Here is a 16,519-nt window from a genome sequence, read left to right on the forward strand (position 1 = left end):
TTAGCATAACCATTCACATTTAAGTCATTTTTCCAGAGTTAGAGAAGATTGTTTCATAGCTGGTGGTCTGAAATACGCTCTCCTGTAAAACTGGTTAAATCCACTCTTCAGCAATGTATAAATAGCCCTGTGATGACCAGATGACCACACCCCTTAAAAGAAAAAGATACTCGGGGGGGGGGGAATACAATTCAGCCAATAAAACAGGTTTGCTTAAAAATAAGAGACCGAGACAGCAGAAGCTACATGAACACATTTACTGCAAGTAGCTCTATGGAAAGCCAAGTCAGATAAATATAAACACTATACAGAGCTTCAAGCCAGTCTCCCAAAACCGCAAATGCGATATGTTTTACAAAGAAAACAATGTAACAATATTTACAATGGAAGACAAAGCCAGATCAATCAGCTCAACTTTTAAACAGGTCTGAAGCAGAAATAGCAAATATAATGAACAGTTTCAACCATATATGTTTTAGTTTGTACAGACAATAACTGTCCAATATCAAATTAAATGTACAGGACAAACATTGTTCCATCATTGGTATTTTTGTACTATACAGCAGCATAAACGGGTAGCTGGAAGGTAGTATACATACCGGTAGTGATATGTTTTACATATTCTGAAAGTGTTCTTCCAGCACAATACTGAATAAATTAGTGGCTGTAAACGAAGATTCAGAAAGATTGCATATTTATTATGCTGTACCTGTTAGTATTTGTACCACTATATTTGAGGTTACCCATTTAGTTATTTATTCAGCATTTATTAAATCAGTGCTGTATATTGTACAATGGCAGCCTCAGGACCTAATATGTAAATAAGGTATGTAACGTTCAATTTTTTTCAACACAACCTTTTCTTTTCCCATTAGATGTTCTGAACGATCATCCAAATTTCAATTAATTTGAAAAAAAAGCTCTAAAATGGCTGTCTACATATTGCCTTATTAATTTACTACGCCCAAACAAAAACTTTATGGCAAGACAGTATCATGGTCTAGAGAAGTAATATTTTTAAATGAATTAACAGAGTATGTTTAGCAGCAACTAGTAACTTACTGACTAACTTCTCTTCCAGATTCAAGAACACATCTGTGCTTTTAAACTCTGCAGCAAGTATTTCTTTCCTGTTACTTTGTAAACTGATACTAAGTTTACAGAAAGGTCTTTATAATTTTGTGACATGTACATTTTAAGACTACTCAAAAATAGATTTAGGTACACATCACTCAACATCAAAACTGACAGCATCTAATTTGTTATACAAACTGTACTAGTATTTTAAAGGTTGTATGTCATGTGAGGCAGCCCTACAAAACACTTGTACAATATACAATGTAGAGGATTACCAGCTGTGTGGTGCAGTACAGCATGAGGATTTGTGTACCACTTTTAAACCCCTTATCAAATCAGTGCCTTTTATTATTATACATTGTATGTACCAACAACTAGTGTCATGCTTTTAAAGGTCATAGCAGTGTTAAAAGCCTAAATTGATTTGAACCAAAATCAGTAAGAGTGATGCACCTAGCTCTAATTTTCTACAATTTATTTTTAATTTGAAATAGTCATTGTTTGCAATTTTTCTTTAGGCAGAATGCATTAAGTGATAACCCAAGTATTTACTTTCCCATTATGCAAAAAAGAAATGGTCCCAAATTAAAAGAGGGTTTTGGATGAAAGTAAGATCAGCTAGGGTGGTTTCTCTTTAAAAAGCTACAGCACACATCAATATTGTAAAGCAGAAGTCAAAGTTATAAAAGACCCTGCACTTTCCCATCTGAGTGCATGAATGGAAACCTCAATTTATATTTTATACATGTTCATAAACAAATGAGTAGGGATAATTTAAATGTAATCAATAAGACAACCAACCCTTTAATCTTACCTTATACATATCAGAATTCTGAGCAACAAACTTCAGTTTAAGCTCTGACATATGATTAAAAATACTAAGCTCTGTGATCAAAAACTACCTCCTATACTATAAAGCAAAATATAATAAAGAGGTCTGTCCATCACAGATTTAGGTTCAGTTACATGGTTCTCTCCCAGCCCCCTCAAAAAAAAAAAATCTGACCTGCCAAAATATTTCTAAGCAATACATGTTTAAGCTAACGTACCAGAGAAACAAAACCCATATTAAATAGACTATCAGCCACCAGCTTTGACTTCTCAATATAAATAAAAACAAATTAGGGGCAGAGGCAGAGAGAAGTAAAAAGGAAGTTGTAGGAATCCCCTCTGCAGCATTCCCAATGCCTCTCAAACAAATGTGCTGCGGAAAAACAAATTCCATCACCAAAACACAGCTATGAAAAATCTTAATTCAAATTAACTCAACTGTAGACAGCTGATGTCTAAGCAAAAATCATTACAATGATGTGTGTATGTCTGTGCTGGTGGAAGTGAAAGTAGCTGGCTGGAGTTGAGCTCTGCTTCCAAAAGCACCACACAGTTTCTGGAGGTACCAGTAGAAAAGCCGCCTCTTCTAACAATGGTTTCCATGGCAATGCAGTCAGTCTAGGAAGAAACATAAAAAAATAAAAATACAGTCAGTCAGTGACACTAACAGAAAAAGTATTTTCTGTTGAAAAGAAGATATGGAGTTTACCCATCAAAACAAATGACATCTATTGAAAGTAGGACAAAGGTGAAAAGTTCTTAAAATGGGGTTAATTAAACAGATTCCTGCTAGATTCCTCAGAAGGACTATGGGGAAATCAAAGAAGAGAATTCCTCACTTAGAGAATCCATCTCAAGTGTACATTATTCTCACTGGATTCTGGACAGGACTCCAAGAGTCTAGTCTATTTTGTGTAGCTAGCCCATATTATGCAGACAGTCAATAAAGCTCATAATTACTTATGTAACTCACTACCAAATTAGATTGCTTTAAAGAGATACCTGTGATGTGACAAGGCTAGGTTATATACATAGCAGCCATTTATTACAAACATCCAATGAAAAAGGTGACTATTAGTGATTTTGTCACCCAGCTATAATTAAGATTGTGCATGACGGCTGTAAAAACATTTCATTTTGACTGCAGTTTAAACGATATAAGGAGAGGCCTATGACTGGTGCCAGTCTTAACCCTGAGCTTTCAGAAAAATACATTTGGTCATTGTTATCCTATGAGAAACAGCACAGAGTTCAAGTGATTTTTTTTTTGCACTCTTAAGAACATGATTAAAGCACAATTGATAGATGGCAGCAATACAGATAACTAAGATCAAGTTTTAGTTCAAACTCTCTGAAAACATCAAACTAAAATTCTTAGCAAGAATTGAAGCAAGGTCTCTGGGTACAGCAAGATGGGCCACAGTAGAAATATGCAGAGGTCACCGAAGAGACATGGTGGGGGAAGGACTAAATGTTTTAATGACATGTGAGAGTGAAGAGTTATTTAAATATCCTTCTTGCAATGTTCTGAGCACTACCCTAAATGTCACATGATTCTCCCCATACCTTTCCAACACAAAGTGTCTTTCCTCCTTCACCCCATGGGTGGAGCTGAAAATTTGCAGCTCTTCAGCTAGTCTACTAGCTCTCATCATCTCCTATACTCCTGACACCATCCTCTTCCATCACTTTTCAAGCATGCTGGCGTCCTGAGCCCTAAATACTTTTCTTGACCCTATTTCCATAAAATACTGCCTCTCTCTTTCCTCCCCTTTGCCTTGAAGTTTATCAGATGTGTCATCTATAGCCATAACCTCAACTTCTTGGATCCCTACAATTCTGCTTCCCTCTATACTCTAATGAAACAGATCTTACATAGGTCTCCAATATCGTACTTCAGGGCATGTGCAAGGGCCTCATGTCTGTACCCATCTTTCTCAAGCTACTGTTTTCAATAGTTTCATACCATCCTTTTCCACCTTTTCTCCCTTGTGTGATACACTGGGTGTGTCTGCAGACTATTATTGTAGGCTTTTTGGAGAAGGAACCATGTTAAGTTAGTTCAACACCAAATGCACCAGCGCGCAATAAATAAATACTAGTACAAGAGAAGCAGGATTGGGGTGGGAGAAGAATACAAAAAGAGATACCAGTCTATTTTCACTCTAAACTGAGCAATAATGAACTTTATGATTCAAAGGCCTGTAAATGGACCAAGTCCTTTTAGAATTTAGTAACAACAAAATGCCCAATTACAACTCAGAATAGTTTATGATATAGGAACTTCACTTTTTATTACGCACTGAGACACATCATGGTCTATGGAATGAATACTGGGGAGGGAGGGAGGACCTCCCCCCCCCAGGCTCTGACAATCACTTGAGTGGCTTTGGGCAAGTCTCTTAACCTGTGTCTCAGTTTGCCCATCTATAAAAATGGGTACAATACTTATCTCCCTCACAGGTGTATTGTGCGGATTAATATGTTGTGACTAGTTAAAGCCTTGTGTAAATGCAATGCACTATTATACAAATCTATGAGGAAGCTACTGCTAAATAGACAGGAATTGCATCAAAAGGACAAATTATTCAGTCTCAGACAAAAATAAAAGTGTATAGAACCAATACCAAGCTGTTCTAGGGTCTCAGATAAGGAATTTCTATTTTCCTGGCCTGATGGGAAGCTATTTCATTTGAAGAAAAATGACGGAGTAAATTAAAATCTAAATCACTACAAGAGAGGTATCTTACTAACACGTCAAGTGTGAAGAAAGCCTTCTATAGCATTTAACCAAAAGAAACTGTAGTAACTACACATTAAAGGCTGGGTCAAATCACTTAAAAAATGCCAATCTCAAAACACAACATGATGCTGTTTCGTAGCTATCTTAATCAAATCACAAGCTTTATATAAAATCATTTCATTTTACACACACACGCTGCACTTTAGTTAGCAACAGCTTTGAATTTGCTTTTTGTTTTGTAAAATAAAGGCATGGTTTTTAAATAGTTTTCCTTTTTAAAAGAAGGATGTTTTCTGTTTTAGGATCAAAGAATGAAGGGGCTATGCATCACACTTACAGAGTCACAGAAGCGTTTTCTTCAGTGAGGCATGCAACCAAAGCAGCACCTCATTGCTCACATTAATACAGCTAAGGCTTGCATATTAACCTATGTTCACTAGTAATAAAGGTTTTCCACCCTCTCCCTTGCTTCCTATCTAACAAGCTTACATAGAAAAAGGGACTTAAAAAGCATCTGTACTTTTGTCTATAATTTTTTTCCTCTACATTTAAGACAAGATACACCTGAAAAAATGTTTGACCAATTATTCTACTCCAGGGGTCGGCAACCTTTCAGAAGTGGTGTGCCGAGTCTTCATTTATTCACTCTAATTTAAGGTTTCGCGTGCCGGTAATTCATTTTAACCTTTTTAGAAGGTCTCTTTCTATAAGTCTATAATATATAACTAAACTATTGTTGTATGTAAAGTTAATAGGGTTTCAAAAATGTTTAAGAAGCTTCATTTAAAATTAAATTAAAATGCAGAGCCCCCGGACTGGTGGCCAGGACCCGGGCAGTGTGAGGGCCACTGAAAATCAGCTCGTGTGCCGCCTTCGGCACCTGTGCCATAGGTTGCCTACCCCTGTTCTGCTCTCTCCAATTATACCCCCCAAAACATTTTGGCAATGGCAGCCAGGCTGTTTAATAAGACAATCCTAATGTCAGACATGACAGAATTCAGATTCCCTACAACGTTTCAAACCTTTTATAAAATCCTGGAATATTCTATTTGCCAATCACATATAAAAACAAAAAGGGAAAAAATTGATCTTCTGGAAAGATGAACTTGCTTACCTTGTAATTCTGCTTCTTTGAAGATAGCAGGCCAAATTCAGAGGGAAACCTAAGCAAGCCTCAGTCTAGAAGTAGTCAAAGTTGGTGAGATTCTTTTGGGGACCAAAAGAAAGTGTATCATTGTAGACAATACACCAACTCAGACTCCATTAGATTCACATGGTGAAAGTCAGCATATTTAAATTAATCTAAGTGGAATTTAACTCAGACCCCCTGAAAACTATTTATGCCCACTCTAGTGCTGTCTAAATTGGTGCAACGTATATACTGAGAAGCCAGAAAACGGTGTATTAATGTGTAAAACTAAAGCCCCGCTCTACTTGCACCTTTTTCTGGCATCCCTTGACATAAATTACATTACTTTAGATAGATGTGTAGGTGTAAGTAGCTCTAATGGGGCTTAAATGCAAGGGAATTTAAATTACACATTACCTGTGAATTTGGCCTATCATCTCATAAGATTCTCACTCTTGGATCTCAAGCCTCCAACCCAAAACTAGTAGTAGCTTCCAAAGCTATAGTTATTAAGGGCTGAACCCCTATTTCCCTCCACCCTCTTTATGAAGTGGAACATTTCAAACGAACAGTTTGAGTAGTACAACCCACTGGCGCCCTAAATAGTCAGGGCCTTTTTTGGGGGTGGAGGGAGAGGAGGTGTAAAGGCATTACATTCACTTATGTACTACAAATGTAAAGGAAAAGGAAAGGGGGAAAAACCACCACACATCCAAAAGCAAATCCCCTAAACTTTGAGGGGAGATGGATAGATAACTGAGATCCTGCAAGATCCCCATCACAAATTGAGCATATCTGCAGTTACCACAGTTTGAATGGGTGGTGCTTGGAAGTTCATTCCTAGCTGGAGATTTACCACAGGCAGATCATCAGTTGTTCACAAGGAATGCAAGAATTCCAACGCTATCTCAAAGTCCACCGAGGTTTCCCCATGCAGACACATGCCATAGGTACTGTTACCATAGTTGCAGCCAAAAGACCTAATGCGGAGTCTGATCTGAACTGTGATTTGTAAATCCTCATTTTCAAACTGGTGATGTCTCCCTGCCAGGCAAACAATGTCTTGAGTTTTGTTCTGAACAGGAAGACCTGTGCTGGAATCCACCCTGCACTGCCCTTTTCATCTTAGCAGTACAATTAATAATTACCAATCTCCTAGAACTTGAAAGGTCATCGAGTCCAGCCCCCTGCCTTCACTAGCAGGACCAATTTTTGCCCCAGATCCCTAAGTGGCCCCCTCAAGGATTGCTTTTCAGAAGCAAGTCTCCCTTAATCTTTAACACCACAAAATGGCAAAGATCAATTGTTTATTATGACATATAAAAACAGAGGCAAAAACTTGAACTTAAAAGAAAACTGCAGCTTTCCAATATATTAATAATGTTGCCTTTAGAGTAGCCTTAAAGTGAAAATTTAAAGAAATGCTTGAAGCACCTAGCCCTGAGCATACTTCTCCAGGTATATTTAAACCCTCAAGCCCATTACAATATGCTACAAAGAAACTACTTTATATCTTATTCAAAGTGTTGTCCTTTTTTGACTTAGGTCAGATTCCATTTCAAGGTTTTTATATGAAAAACAAGAGCCCAGCAAAAGAGTTAAGTATCCAAAAGCTTTGCAAATCACCTCCAAAATATAATTTCAGGGACAGATTCACTGCACTGCAACACCTAACTTTTGGTGCCCTGCCACCCATTGGGCCCCACCATGCCAGCAAGCTCAGCAGAGAGCTGCCTAAGCTAGCAACACCCTTGGGGACTTAGGCACCTCAGTCCAGGCCTGAGGAAGGTGCCTACCTGGTTCAGGATTCTCAGGCCACATGCTCACTAGTGGAAATATAGGTGCCTAGGGATTTTAGGCACCTACAAAGTTAGGCAGCAGCAGTGTTCTGAGGACCTCAGCAGCACCTAAATGTTGGACTTAGGTGCTTAACAGCCACTTTGGGTGCCTAAGTCCTTTTGTGGATCTAGCACTTGGTTTAGAAAATTAAATTATTTCTTTTCACCTTGGATTGCTACATTTTGGTCTTCCAGCCTATCCTGCTCTACATATACCAATCAAAACTACTCTTGTCAACAGTTTGGAACAAGGGGAGTCCACTGAGCTGCATATGGTCTTGAAGTGTTCTGCCTCAAAGGATCAGGAAGGAAGGAGGGACAGAAGAGAAACCAGGAGTGAAAAAGGTAAGGTGGAATGGCAGCAAACCGACTGCCTGGACAGCTTTAAAGGGTGTAATTTAAAATAACAAACAAGAACAAAATCCCAATGCTTTATATATAAAACTCTGCAAATTTTTCATAGAAAGGTAATTTACAGAGCTACAAGATATAGGGAAACAGAACTAGACTACAGTCTCTATAAAATTAGATTCCAAACATGCTGCATTCCATTTGAACAGACTTTGGATGTCTGTATATTTCAATTTATGTTTCATTTACCGCAACTGTAGAGTTAAGTTCACACAACAGAGAGAAAATTCAGAATCCCGTTTTAAAAAAAGAAAAGGACATTTTAAACATACAGCAGACATCTTCCACCCTCCAATTACTCCTCAAAGAAACATATGCTAAATTATCTTAAGTTTTCACAGGAGTGGGCATCTGATGACTTATGAGTGAGTTGTAAAATTCCATTAATAGAAACTTTGCTTAGAAAAGATTTTAGTACAAAGTCTGACCGTTTGGGCAATCTCCTGCAGTAACCTGGATAAACCTTACTGTATGAAGTTAAACTTCACCAAATTATGTTTAATAACTTTGGGGTCCATTGTATTAAAAATGCAATTGTTTATGTATGACTATGGAAATGTATGTAACTTCTCTAGGAAATGTGACTAATGTAAAACAATTGAAAATGTCAGCAATGTCAAAGGACTTTTTGAAACAATGTAAACTTTTAAAATTAAGTGCGTTTCCCAGGAAATCTGTAGGAGGAAAGGAGGGGTATGCTAATGTAAACCCTCTGGTTAGGTGGGAACTCTGCTGTTTGAAGCTTTGCTCCCCTTAGGGGGGCACTGGCTGGCTGATCACCTATTCACGGTCTCTTCAAAGACCCCAAATTGGATAAAGGACTCAATTCCAGATTCATGGGGGTTCTTGTTCTGAGCAAAGAGTGTTATAAACTTGAAACTGTGGGAAAACCACTGAGTGGGGTTTGAAGGACTGCTCACCAGCCAGAGCTGGAATTAGGTAATCTCTGGTGAATTTATTAGCATGCATGTAGGTTCTTTTATTGTTTTCTCTGTATTGCTTTTACCTTAAGAATAAAATGTGCTTGCTTAGAAAGAGCTCTGTGGTAGATTAACTGGGATAATTAGACTGTTGACAATCCTGAAGAGAAGGCAAAAAGACCTGTTCAGGCAGCCATCTTTTGCTGGGGATATCACAGAGTAGGATTTACCTGATTCAGCCTGTAAATATCTTGGTCAGAAGGGAGAGATACATATATCTCCACTCAAGAAAGGCAATGGTTGGAGAGTCAAGAGTGGATGCCTTTGCTGAACCACAGCGGGGAAATACAGATACAGTTGTGCTGAACTGTGACACAGAGAATATCAGACTTCTGGAAAAAGCTGAATTAAATCCAGATATTAAGACACATAACCTAAACAACAGAGAAGCTGTCATTCAAATTTTATCCTCATGCAGCATGAATAAGAATCAATTACTTTAAAAATCCAATTTAAATTAAAAATTTTTGAATGTAAATTAAGTTACAGGTTTATTTAAAAAACGATTTAGAATTAATTTTTAAACTGACAACCTATGTTAAGTCCTAAACTTATTATAATCTAAATAAAACCATTTAAATTAAAATATTAAAAAATAATAGTAAGCAGTTTGCTGCCAAGTTTTAAAGGAAGTCAAACCACTGAACTGGTGGGAGTCACTGGCTAAGCACCTGGAACAGTCTGATGTGCTAAACCAGCTTTTGACAACAGTAGGCTCTTCTGCATGTGCAGAGAGAACAGCTTCTTTACCTGAGTTTATTCAACTAGTTCAGTTCAATGCTAGTTCAGTCAACAGTTAAAAAAATCAACTGGGAGTTGAAAAAGTAGAAAAGCTTGTTTTCCTCTTCCAATCTATGAATAAAAGCTAGGTATGAGAGGGGGATTTACTAGTTCTAAAATCATCAAGGATATGGTGACCAGAAACAATCACATCAATTCATAAACTACAGACAATACTTCCTTTGTTTAAAAAAAATCAGTTTAAATACAAATCATGTTTTGAAAAATGTTTTCTCTTATGCATCCAATACATAAGGTACTTTTATTTAATACAAAAAAGTTAAATGCTGGTTTGGGGCATTTTATTTGAAATGTAATTTCCACCCAAACAGATTTTGAAACAAATCACAAGTGAAAAATGACACACACAGTAAATAAAGAATGTATTGTTCACCATTTTCTAATATGTTAAAAATGCAAACATTAAGAGTCTGAATAAACATAAGTCAAGCTACATAATAACTAAATAAATATGTATAGCTATAATGTATCCTCCTGGTTAGCAAAAAGCACCAAATTTAGTGTAAAGGCTATATTCAAGTGCAAATAAATATGTTTGAATGGCTATCAACTAATGAGAATCAACCTTGTTTAGAAAAGAAAGTACGAATGCAAAACACGATTAAAATCAATGATTTAAATCAAGGTTTCTTGCTTGATTTAAATCATGGTTATAAATCAAAGCATCTTAAATTACTGATTTTATCAATTCACCCTGTCCTGCTTCCATCCTCTTTAATGGTTAAAAACTTCATGTTAAGAATGTAGACAGATAAAGCCTTCAAGGGGAGACTAGCAAAGTTTTCTTTTATTTCTTGTACTTTAAATTAGAATTGTAGCTAATTCTGATTCCCCCAAATCATACACAGATCAAAGATATCAGCACAGCACTAGTTCCCTCCCATGGTCATGCACTCCAATGCTCATGCTGTTTAAGTAGACCATTGTGTTCTATGCAATGTCAAGACCTGAAATGTACATCCTAGAACAGGGGTCCTCAAGGCGGTGCCCACAGGCACCATGGCGCCAGCAGGGGCATCTAAATGCGCCCGCGTCCTGGCCGGTGGGCAAGCGTCTGCCGAAATGCCGTCAAATTTCAGCAGCGACGCCTCTCGATGACACCACTGGCCGCCAACAAGTGACGTCATCGAGAGGTGTCGCCGCCAAAATGCCGCTGAAATTCAGCAGCATTTCGGCGGATTCTCGAGCGCCATCACGGTCCTTCGTCCGGCACCTGCCAGACGAAAAGGTTGGGGACCACTGTCCTAGAATGTTCCTTTGCAGGAACAGTGGGGGAGGGGAACTCTTAGTGTATTCTGATACAAGTCTTTCAGATAAGTTTCTCCTCCCCCCACTTCCCACAAAAGGGTCTATCAAAACAATTTCTTTACACACTGAGGGTAGGTCTATACTTACCTGCCGGGTCGACGCGTAGAGTTCGACTTCTCGGAGTTCGAACTATCGCGTCTAATCTAGACACGATAGTTCGAACTCCGAACGCGCTCCCGTCGACTCCGGAACTCCACCACCGCGAACGGCGGTGGCAGAGTCGACGGGGGAGCCGTGGACTTCGATCCCGCGGCATCTGGACGGGTGAGTAGTTCGAACTAAGGTACTTCGACTTCAGCTACGCTATTCGCGTAGCTGAACTTGCGTACCTTAGTTCGACACCCCCCATTGTGTAGACCAGGCCTGAGTAGTAGTTGGTTTTTTGAAACACTTCTCTTGCCCTATATTCTTTGTTTCTTAGAGCACTCATTTAAAATGGAACACGTTCAGGGCCTCATCTGCGTGCACCATTTTTATACAATTGCACAGAAAAGATGCTGGCTTAATTTGCACACCTAACCACTATGACTACAAAAATGTAAACCAGACAATTCAGCACACGTTTAATTACGGTCATTTGCATGTGCAATTACCAAAACTGTATATACACATATCAAAGACCTGATTCAGGAAATGTCTATTCAGAAAAGGCAGTGAAATATGTGCTTAGCTTTAAGCACATTAACCACATGCTTAATTGCTTTCCTAATGGGGATTATTTAAATATATGTTCAATGCTTTTGAGGACTCAAATAACTGTGTCCAAAATGAGACTTGTAATTGTATGGATTTTGTACTCATAATTACATGCCTGACCTTTTAAAAAACAAACAACAAAAATATCTAGCCCTCAAAGTGTTAATAAATGTAAAAAATTCCAATCCTTATTTTCATTCAGCAAATTTTATTCACAAACTGTTTAATTTACTTTAATAATTTTCTCAAAAAAGTTTGCAAACTCTCAGTGAATCTCAATGTCAAGGTGCCAAGAAGTAAAGAGTTTTACAAATTAAAATGTACACAAGAAAATCTGGAAGTTACTGTTACAAATTATCAGTACACACTTTGATTTATGAATTCATTTACCTGCAAATGCAGTTTCACTGTTCTTGGGGCCTAACATTTTCAGACGTTGTTAAAAAACCTTCTTACACTTTTATAACCGTTATTTTGCAAAGAATGTGCCTTGTCTTTCGTAACAGTGGCTTCTGCTTTTTCTATTTTGGCAAATAGTGGTAAAGTTTCTAGGAAGACATTTTCTGACACTCTTATCTTGTCTCCAGACACCGTACTGAGAGTTAGGAAATTTGCTGCCATTCAAGACAAGTATAGTTTTGGGGGAAGAGAGAGAAAGAGGGGGAATGTATAACAATTCAATATACATTGGACAACATGACTACTTTCTCTTAGTTAAAATTCTGCCTTGAGCAGAGCAAAGCAACGTCTACTGAAAATTGATTTACCTGCACTTTGCAAATTTTAGAATAGTTTAGAAATTCAAAACTTCACTTTTTTTCAAAGACAAAGTGTGAAAAATAGTTTATATTTGCACAGAAATGTATATGCTGCTAACTTCTAAACTACTATGGCCCAGATCTTGAGCTGCAGTGAAGATGTATTTGGCAAAGCTTAGGAGAGAGAGTAGGATCAAAGGTGGATTTAAGCCACTCTTGCATTTTGGAGCTCTCTAGTTGGTTCCTAGCATTAAGTAGGGCAACCTGTTTTACAGCCTATACCTATGGCCTCGAGAGGCGATTTCAACAACCTGGATTCTTGACAGTGTAGGAAGCAATCCAAGCAAGGGCTCCCTTCCTGGCCATGCCCCTTGTATCAAGGGCTGAGAACTTGTCTACATTAGGAATGTCTGCACCCATGTAGCTATACCAGTGCACACCACCAGTGTAGATGCACTATACTGATGTAAAGTGGGGCTCGCACCAGTGAGACTTACCTTGGTTTGAAACAGTGGCAGTTTCAAACTGGGGTAAACTGCAGAGATACTATACATCTGTGCTGGAGGTCTACACCCATGTAGCTACACTAGTGAGAAAATCCCTAATGGAGAAAAGTCCTGAGAGCAGGGTGATATAGCAACTAGCTGGAGAATCTCCTAGGCAGGGAAAATCCTCAGAAGGCAAAGTCTGCCAAGTTTAGGACTGTTCTGTGCCACTGGAAGATCCAGCTCTGAGAGTTTAAACTGTTTTTTCTTCCATAATATGGTACTCATTGGGCAAAGTCCAGCTCCCACTGAAGTTAATGGGAATATGACTGAGTCTGTTCTTTTTAAGACATTAGGTACTAGTAGTTCATCAAGTTCTCTCACCAGCCAATTTCCTACTTAACTGAAGAGGGAAGTAAATAAATGGTATAAAATGTACTTTGAAAAGCAAAATTTCTCTTATGCTAGCTGATAATTTATGTAATTTGACTTAGTTTCTAGAACTTCAGTTCTAGAAAAATTTCAATTCTGAAATATTTTCCTTTCAAATTCATTTAGCTGTCCTAAAGTGGTACAAAAGGCATACAATAAAAAAAAATTAAAAAAAATACATTTCTAAAAATCTGGGAAAATGTAAATTGGGAAAACACAAAGATATCTTTTTGTCTTACAAGCAGCAATCCATGATACAACTACGTAATTAACATATCAAAGATAGTTTAAAAAGCTTCACGAGTAAGACTGAATTGGGAATATTCTGCACATCAACCTACTTTTCTTTAACTTCCTTTATACAGAAAGATATGAGGTTAATCTGTACACTTTTCCTGTCAGCACAACCTCATACAACAGTCCACCCCCCCGTACAACACTGAAGATGTATCAAATTCGAAATTCATTGCATTACCTGCTCACATCAATGACTAATATTTTTGGATAACATTTTTGACTGCAACTCAAAGGATACAAGGACTGATAGTAGTAACACAGACTACATGATTCACATGTGCCGCTGGCAAGCCGCACAGGGCTTAAACCCCGGTGCCTTGGGCATGAGCCCGCACCGGTTGTGGAAGAAGAGGGGCTAACCCCTCTAATTCCCTTACTATACTATAACTAACTAAACTTATTCAACTAATCTAACAACTAAACTAAGTTAACCAACTATGTACACTGAAGAAATGGAGAAACGCTAGGGCTGTGGAGGTAAGAGAGCACTCCACTGTTCCAACTAGCCGTCACGGGCGGTAAGAAGGAACTGAGGAGCGGACGGGCCGGCTGGGGTATATATTCAGCGCCATAGCGGCGCCACTCCAGGGGGCGCCCAGCCGGAGTTGCTATGGTAAAAATGTTCCGAAGAGCCATGCACGCACGGCACGCACACCTAACTGGAATGCATAGGAGCAATCACTCGAAGAAGAATAACAAATTTATTTCAGCATAAGCTTTCATGGGCTACAGCTCACTTCTTCGGATGCACAGAATGGAACACACAGACAGAAGATATTTATACATACAGAGAACATGAAAAGGTGGAAGTACCCATGCTACTCTGAAACCTATTATTTTAGACTATCACTGAATCACAGTAATGGCTGGGACACCATTTAGCTTTATTACATTTTGTAAGTATACAGTAACAAAGCAAGAATAATGCATCACAAGATGTACTTTAATAATATGACAAGTTTAGCTTAAATAATTAAGGAACAACATTGATTCAACAATGTACAAAAAGTTGGGGATGGGAAGGGAAAATGCATTAGTCCTTTTCTGCATCGAAGGGGACATTGTCCTCATAACAGTGGAGTTTACAGGGGAGGGGAAGATATGTCCCTGCTCATCCATCAGTGGTTGCATCTCTGATAAGTCCAGAATGTATATGTTTAGTAGCCTATTTTGTAAAAAGGTCTTCTCAGTATACGTTCCCCTCTACAACACTCCAATGTTAAATCTATGGTAAGTGGGGACAAACTGCCTTTTTTGTATATCAGGAATTATTGGTATGTATCTTAGCAAATATAGATTAGTTAGAATCTAGTGACATACTGGAGAACCTTTCTATTATGTTGTAAATCTAGAATGTACCTGGACAAATGAAAGGCTGATGAAATTCCTAGAAATGTCATAATAATGAATCTATAGACATCTTTGCACTGGAGAGAGTCTTCCCAAAAGTGAAATAAATACTACAGTGGAGCAGTCAACCTTTAAAATTGTTTGAACAGTTTCTCCTCCTAGTGTGATCACTTCTCTATTTTAGGTAGAGACTCCCTTCAAATTGACATAGGTGGATATTGTGTCAGATAATCCAGCTCTCTATTCTGGACTGCTCTTCCATCCGAACTAAAATTTCGGTCTGTATTTTTGATATTTCCTTGTGATGTCCAGCCATCAACTAAGACTTAAAATGAATGGCCAAAATGCAGCTCCCAATTTTCCCCAGAAATTCTCCCTTTTCTACATTACATCATCCTCAACCACTCCAGCCTATAATCTTGACTCAGTCCTTTCTTTTGACCCACACATACGCACTGTGTCTAAATCTTGCCACTTCTTCCTATGCAATATCTCCAAGATCTGATCTTTCTTCTCCATCCATACTGCTGAAACTCTTGTCCAAGACCATATCATCTCACACTTTGACTACTATAATCTTCTTCTCTCTGGACTCGCTATCTCTAATTTCATCCCCCTCAAGTCTGCTCAGAATGCTGTGCACTAACATTGTCTTCCCAGATCATCACTGACTGTCACTTCCCCTGTGTATACACTTTTTATTTTTTTTGACTCCCCTTTGTCCACTGCATCAAGCACAAACTTTTTGCTCTTGCTTTCAAAATGCTTGACAACTTTATCAAGCCTTTTCTCTAATTGCAAGGTTGACTCCTATCTTCACTCTGCCAACAACGTCAATCTTGATCACCTGATTCTAACACTGCATCTACACTAGAGAACTTATAGCAGCACAGCTCTACCAATGCATCTGCGCTGCTGTAAGCTGTCTCGTGTAACCACTCTATGACAACAGCAGAAAGTTCTCCTGTCAACATAACCCACCCCCAACGAGTGACAGTAGCTATATCGGGGGGAGAAGCTCTCCTGACAACATAGTGCTGTGCACACTACCACGTATGTTGATGTAACTTATGTTTCGGGGGGGGGGAGGGGGGTCCACACCCCAGAGCAACGTAAGTTTTGCCCACATAAATGGTAGAGTAGACATGGCTTCAGCTTCTCTAAAAGTGTGTTTAGACTTTCTCCCATGCTGCCTCTTATGAATGGGAAAAGCTTGCAGTCAAAATCCACAAAGCGGTCATACCTTATCCTCCTTCAAGTCCCTCTTCAAAACTCACTTCTTCTGTAATGCACACAGTGACCTGCAACCTGATGAAGGATAGGCAAGTTGCACTTACCATATGTCATGGGTTCAGAGTCAGACATCTGCACATTTCATGAATT

General features: G+C 38.5%; 1 protein-coding gene across 2 annotated transcripts in view; it reads right to left on the reverse strand.

Annotated features, from left to right (window-relative positions):
* Positions 1-243: 243 nt before the first annotated feature.
* Positions 244-16,519, reverse strand: part of IRS4 (insulin receptor substrate 4) — a 30,335-nt gene continuing 14,059 nt past the window's right edge. The window contains exons 2-3 of one of the 2 annotated variants that reach the window (XM_045029991.1): positions 16,380-16,444; positions 244-2,526 (exon numbers count right to left, since the gene is read on the reverse strand). In XM_045029991.1, coding sequence (XP_044885926.1) covers positions 16,410-16,444 — 35 coding nt within the window. In that variant the 3' untranslated portion in view covers positions 244-2,526; positions 16,380-16,409. The remainder of the gene's footprint in view (positions 2,527-16,379; positions 16,445-16,519) is intronic. The other variant, XM_045029992.1, reaches the window with a different exon arrangement.

The sequence above is a fragment of the Mauremys mutica genome, chromosome 9 (assembly GCF_020497125.1).
Source record: "Mauremys mutica isolate MM-2020 ecotype Southern chromosome 9, ASM2049712v1, whole genome shotgun sequence".
Lineage (NCBI taxonomy): Eukaryota > Metazoa > Chordata > Testudines > Geoemydidae > Mauremys > Mauremys mutica.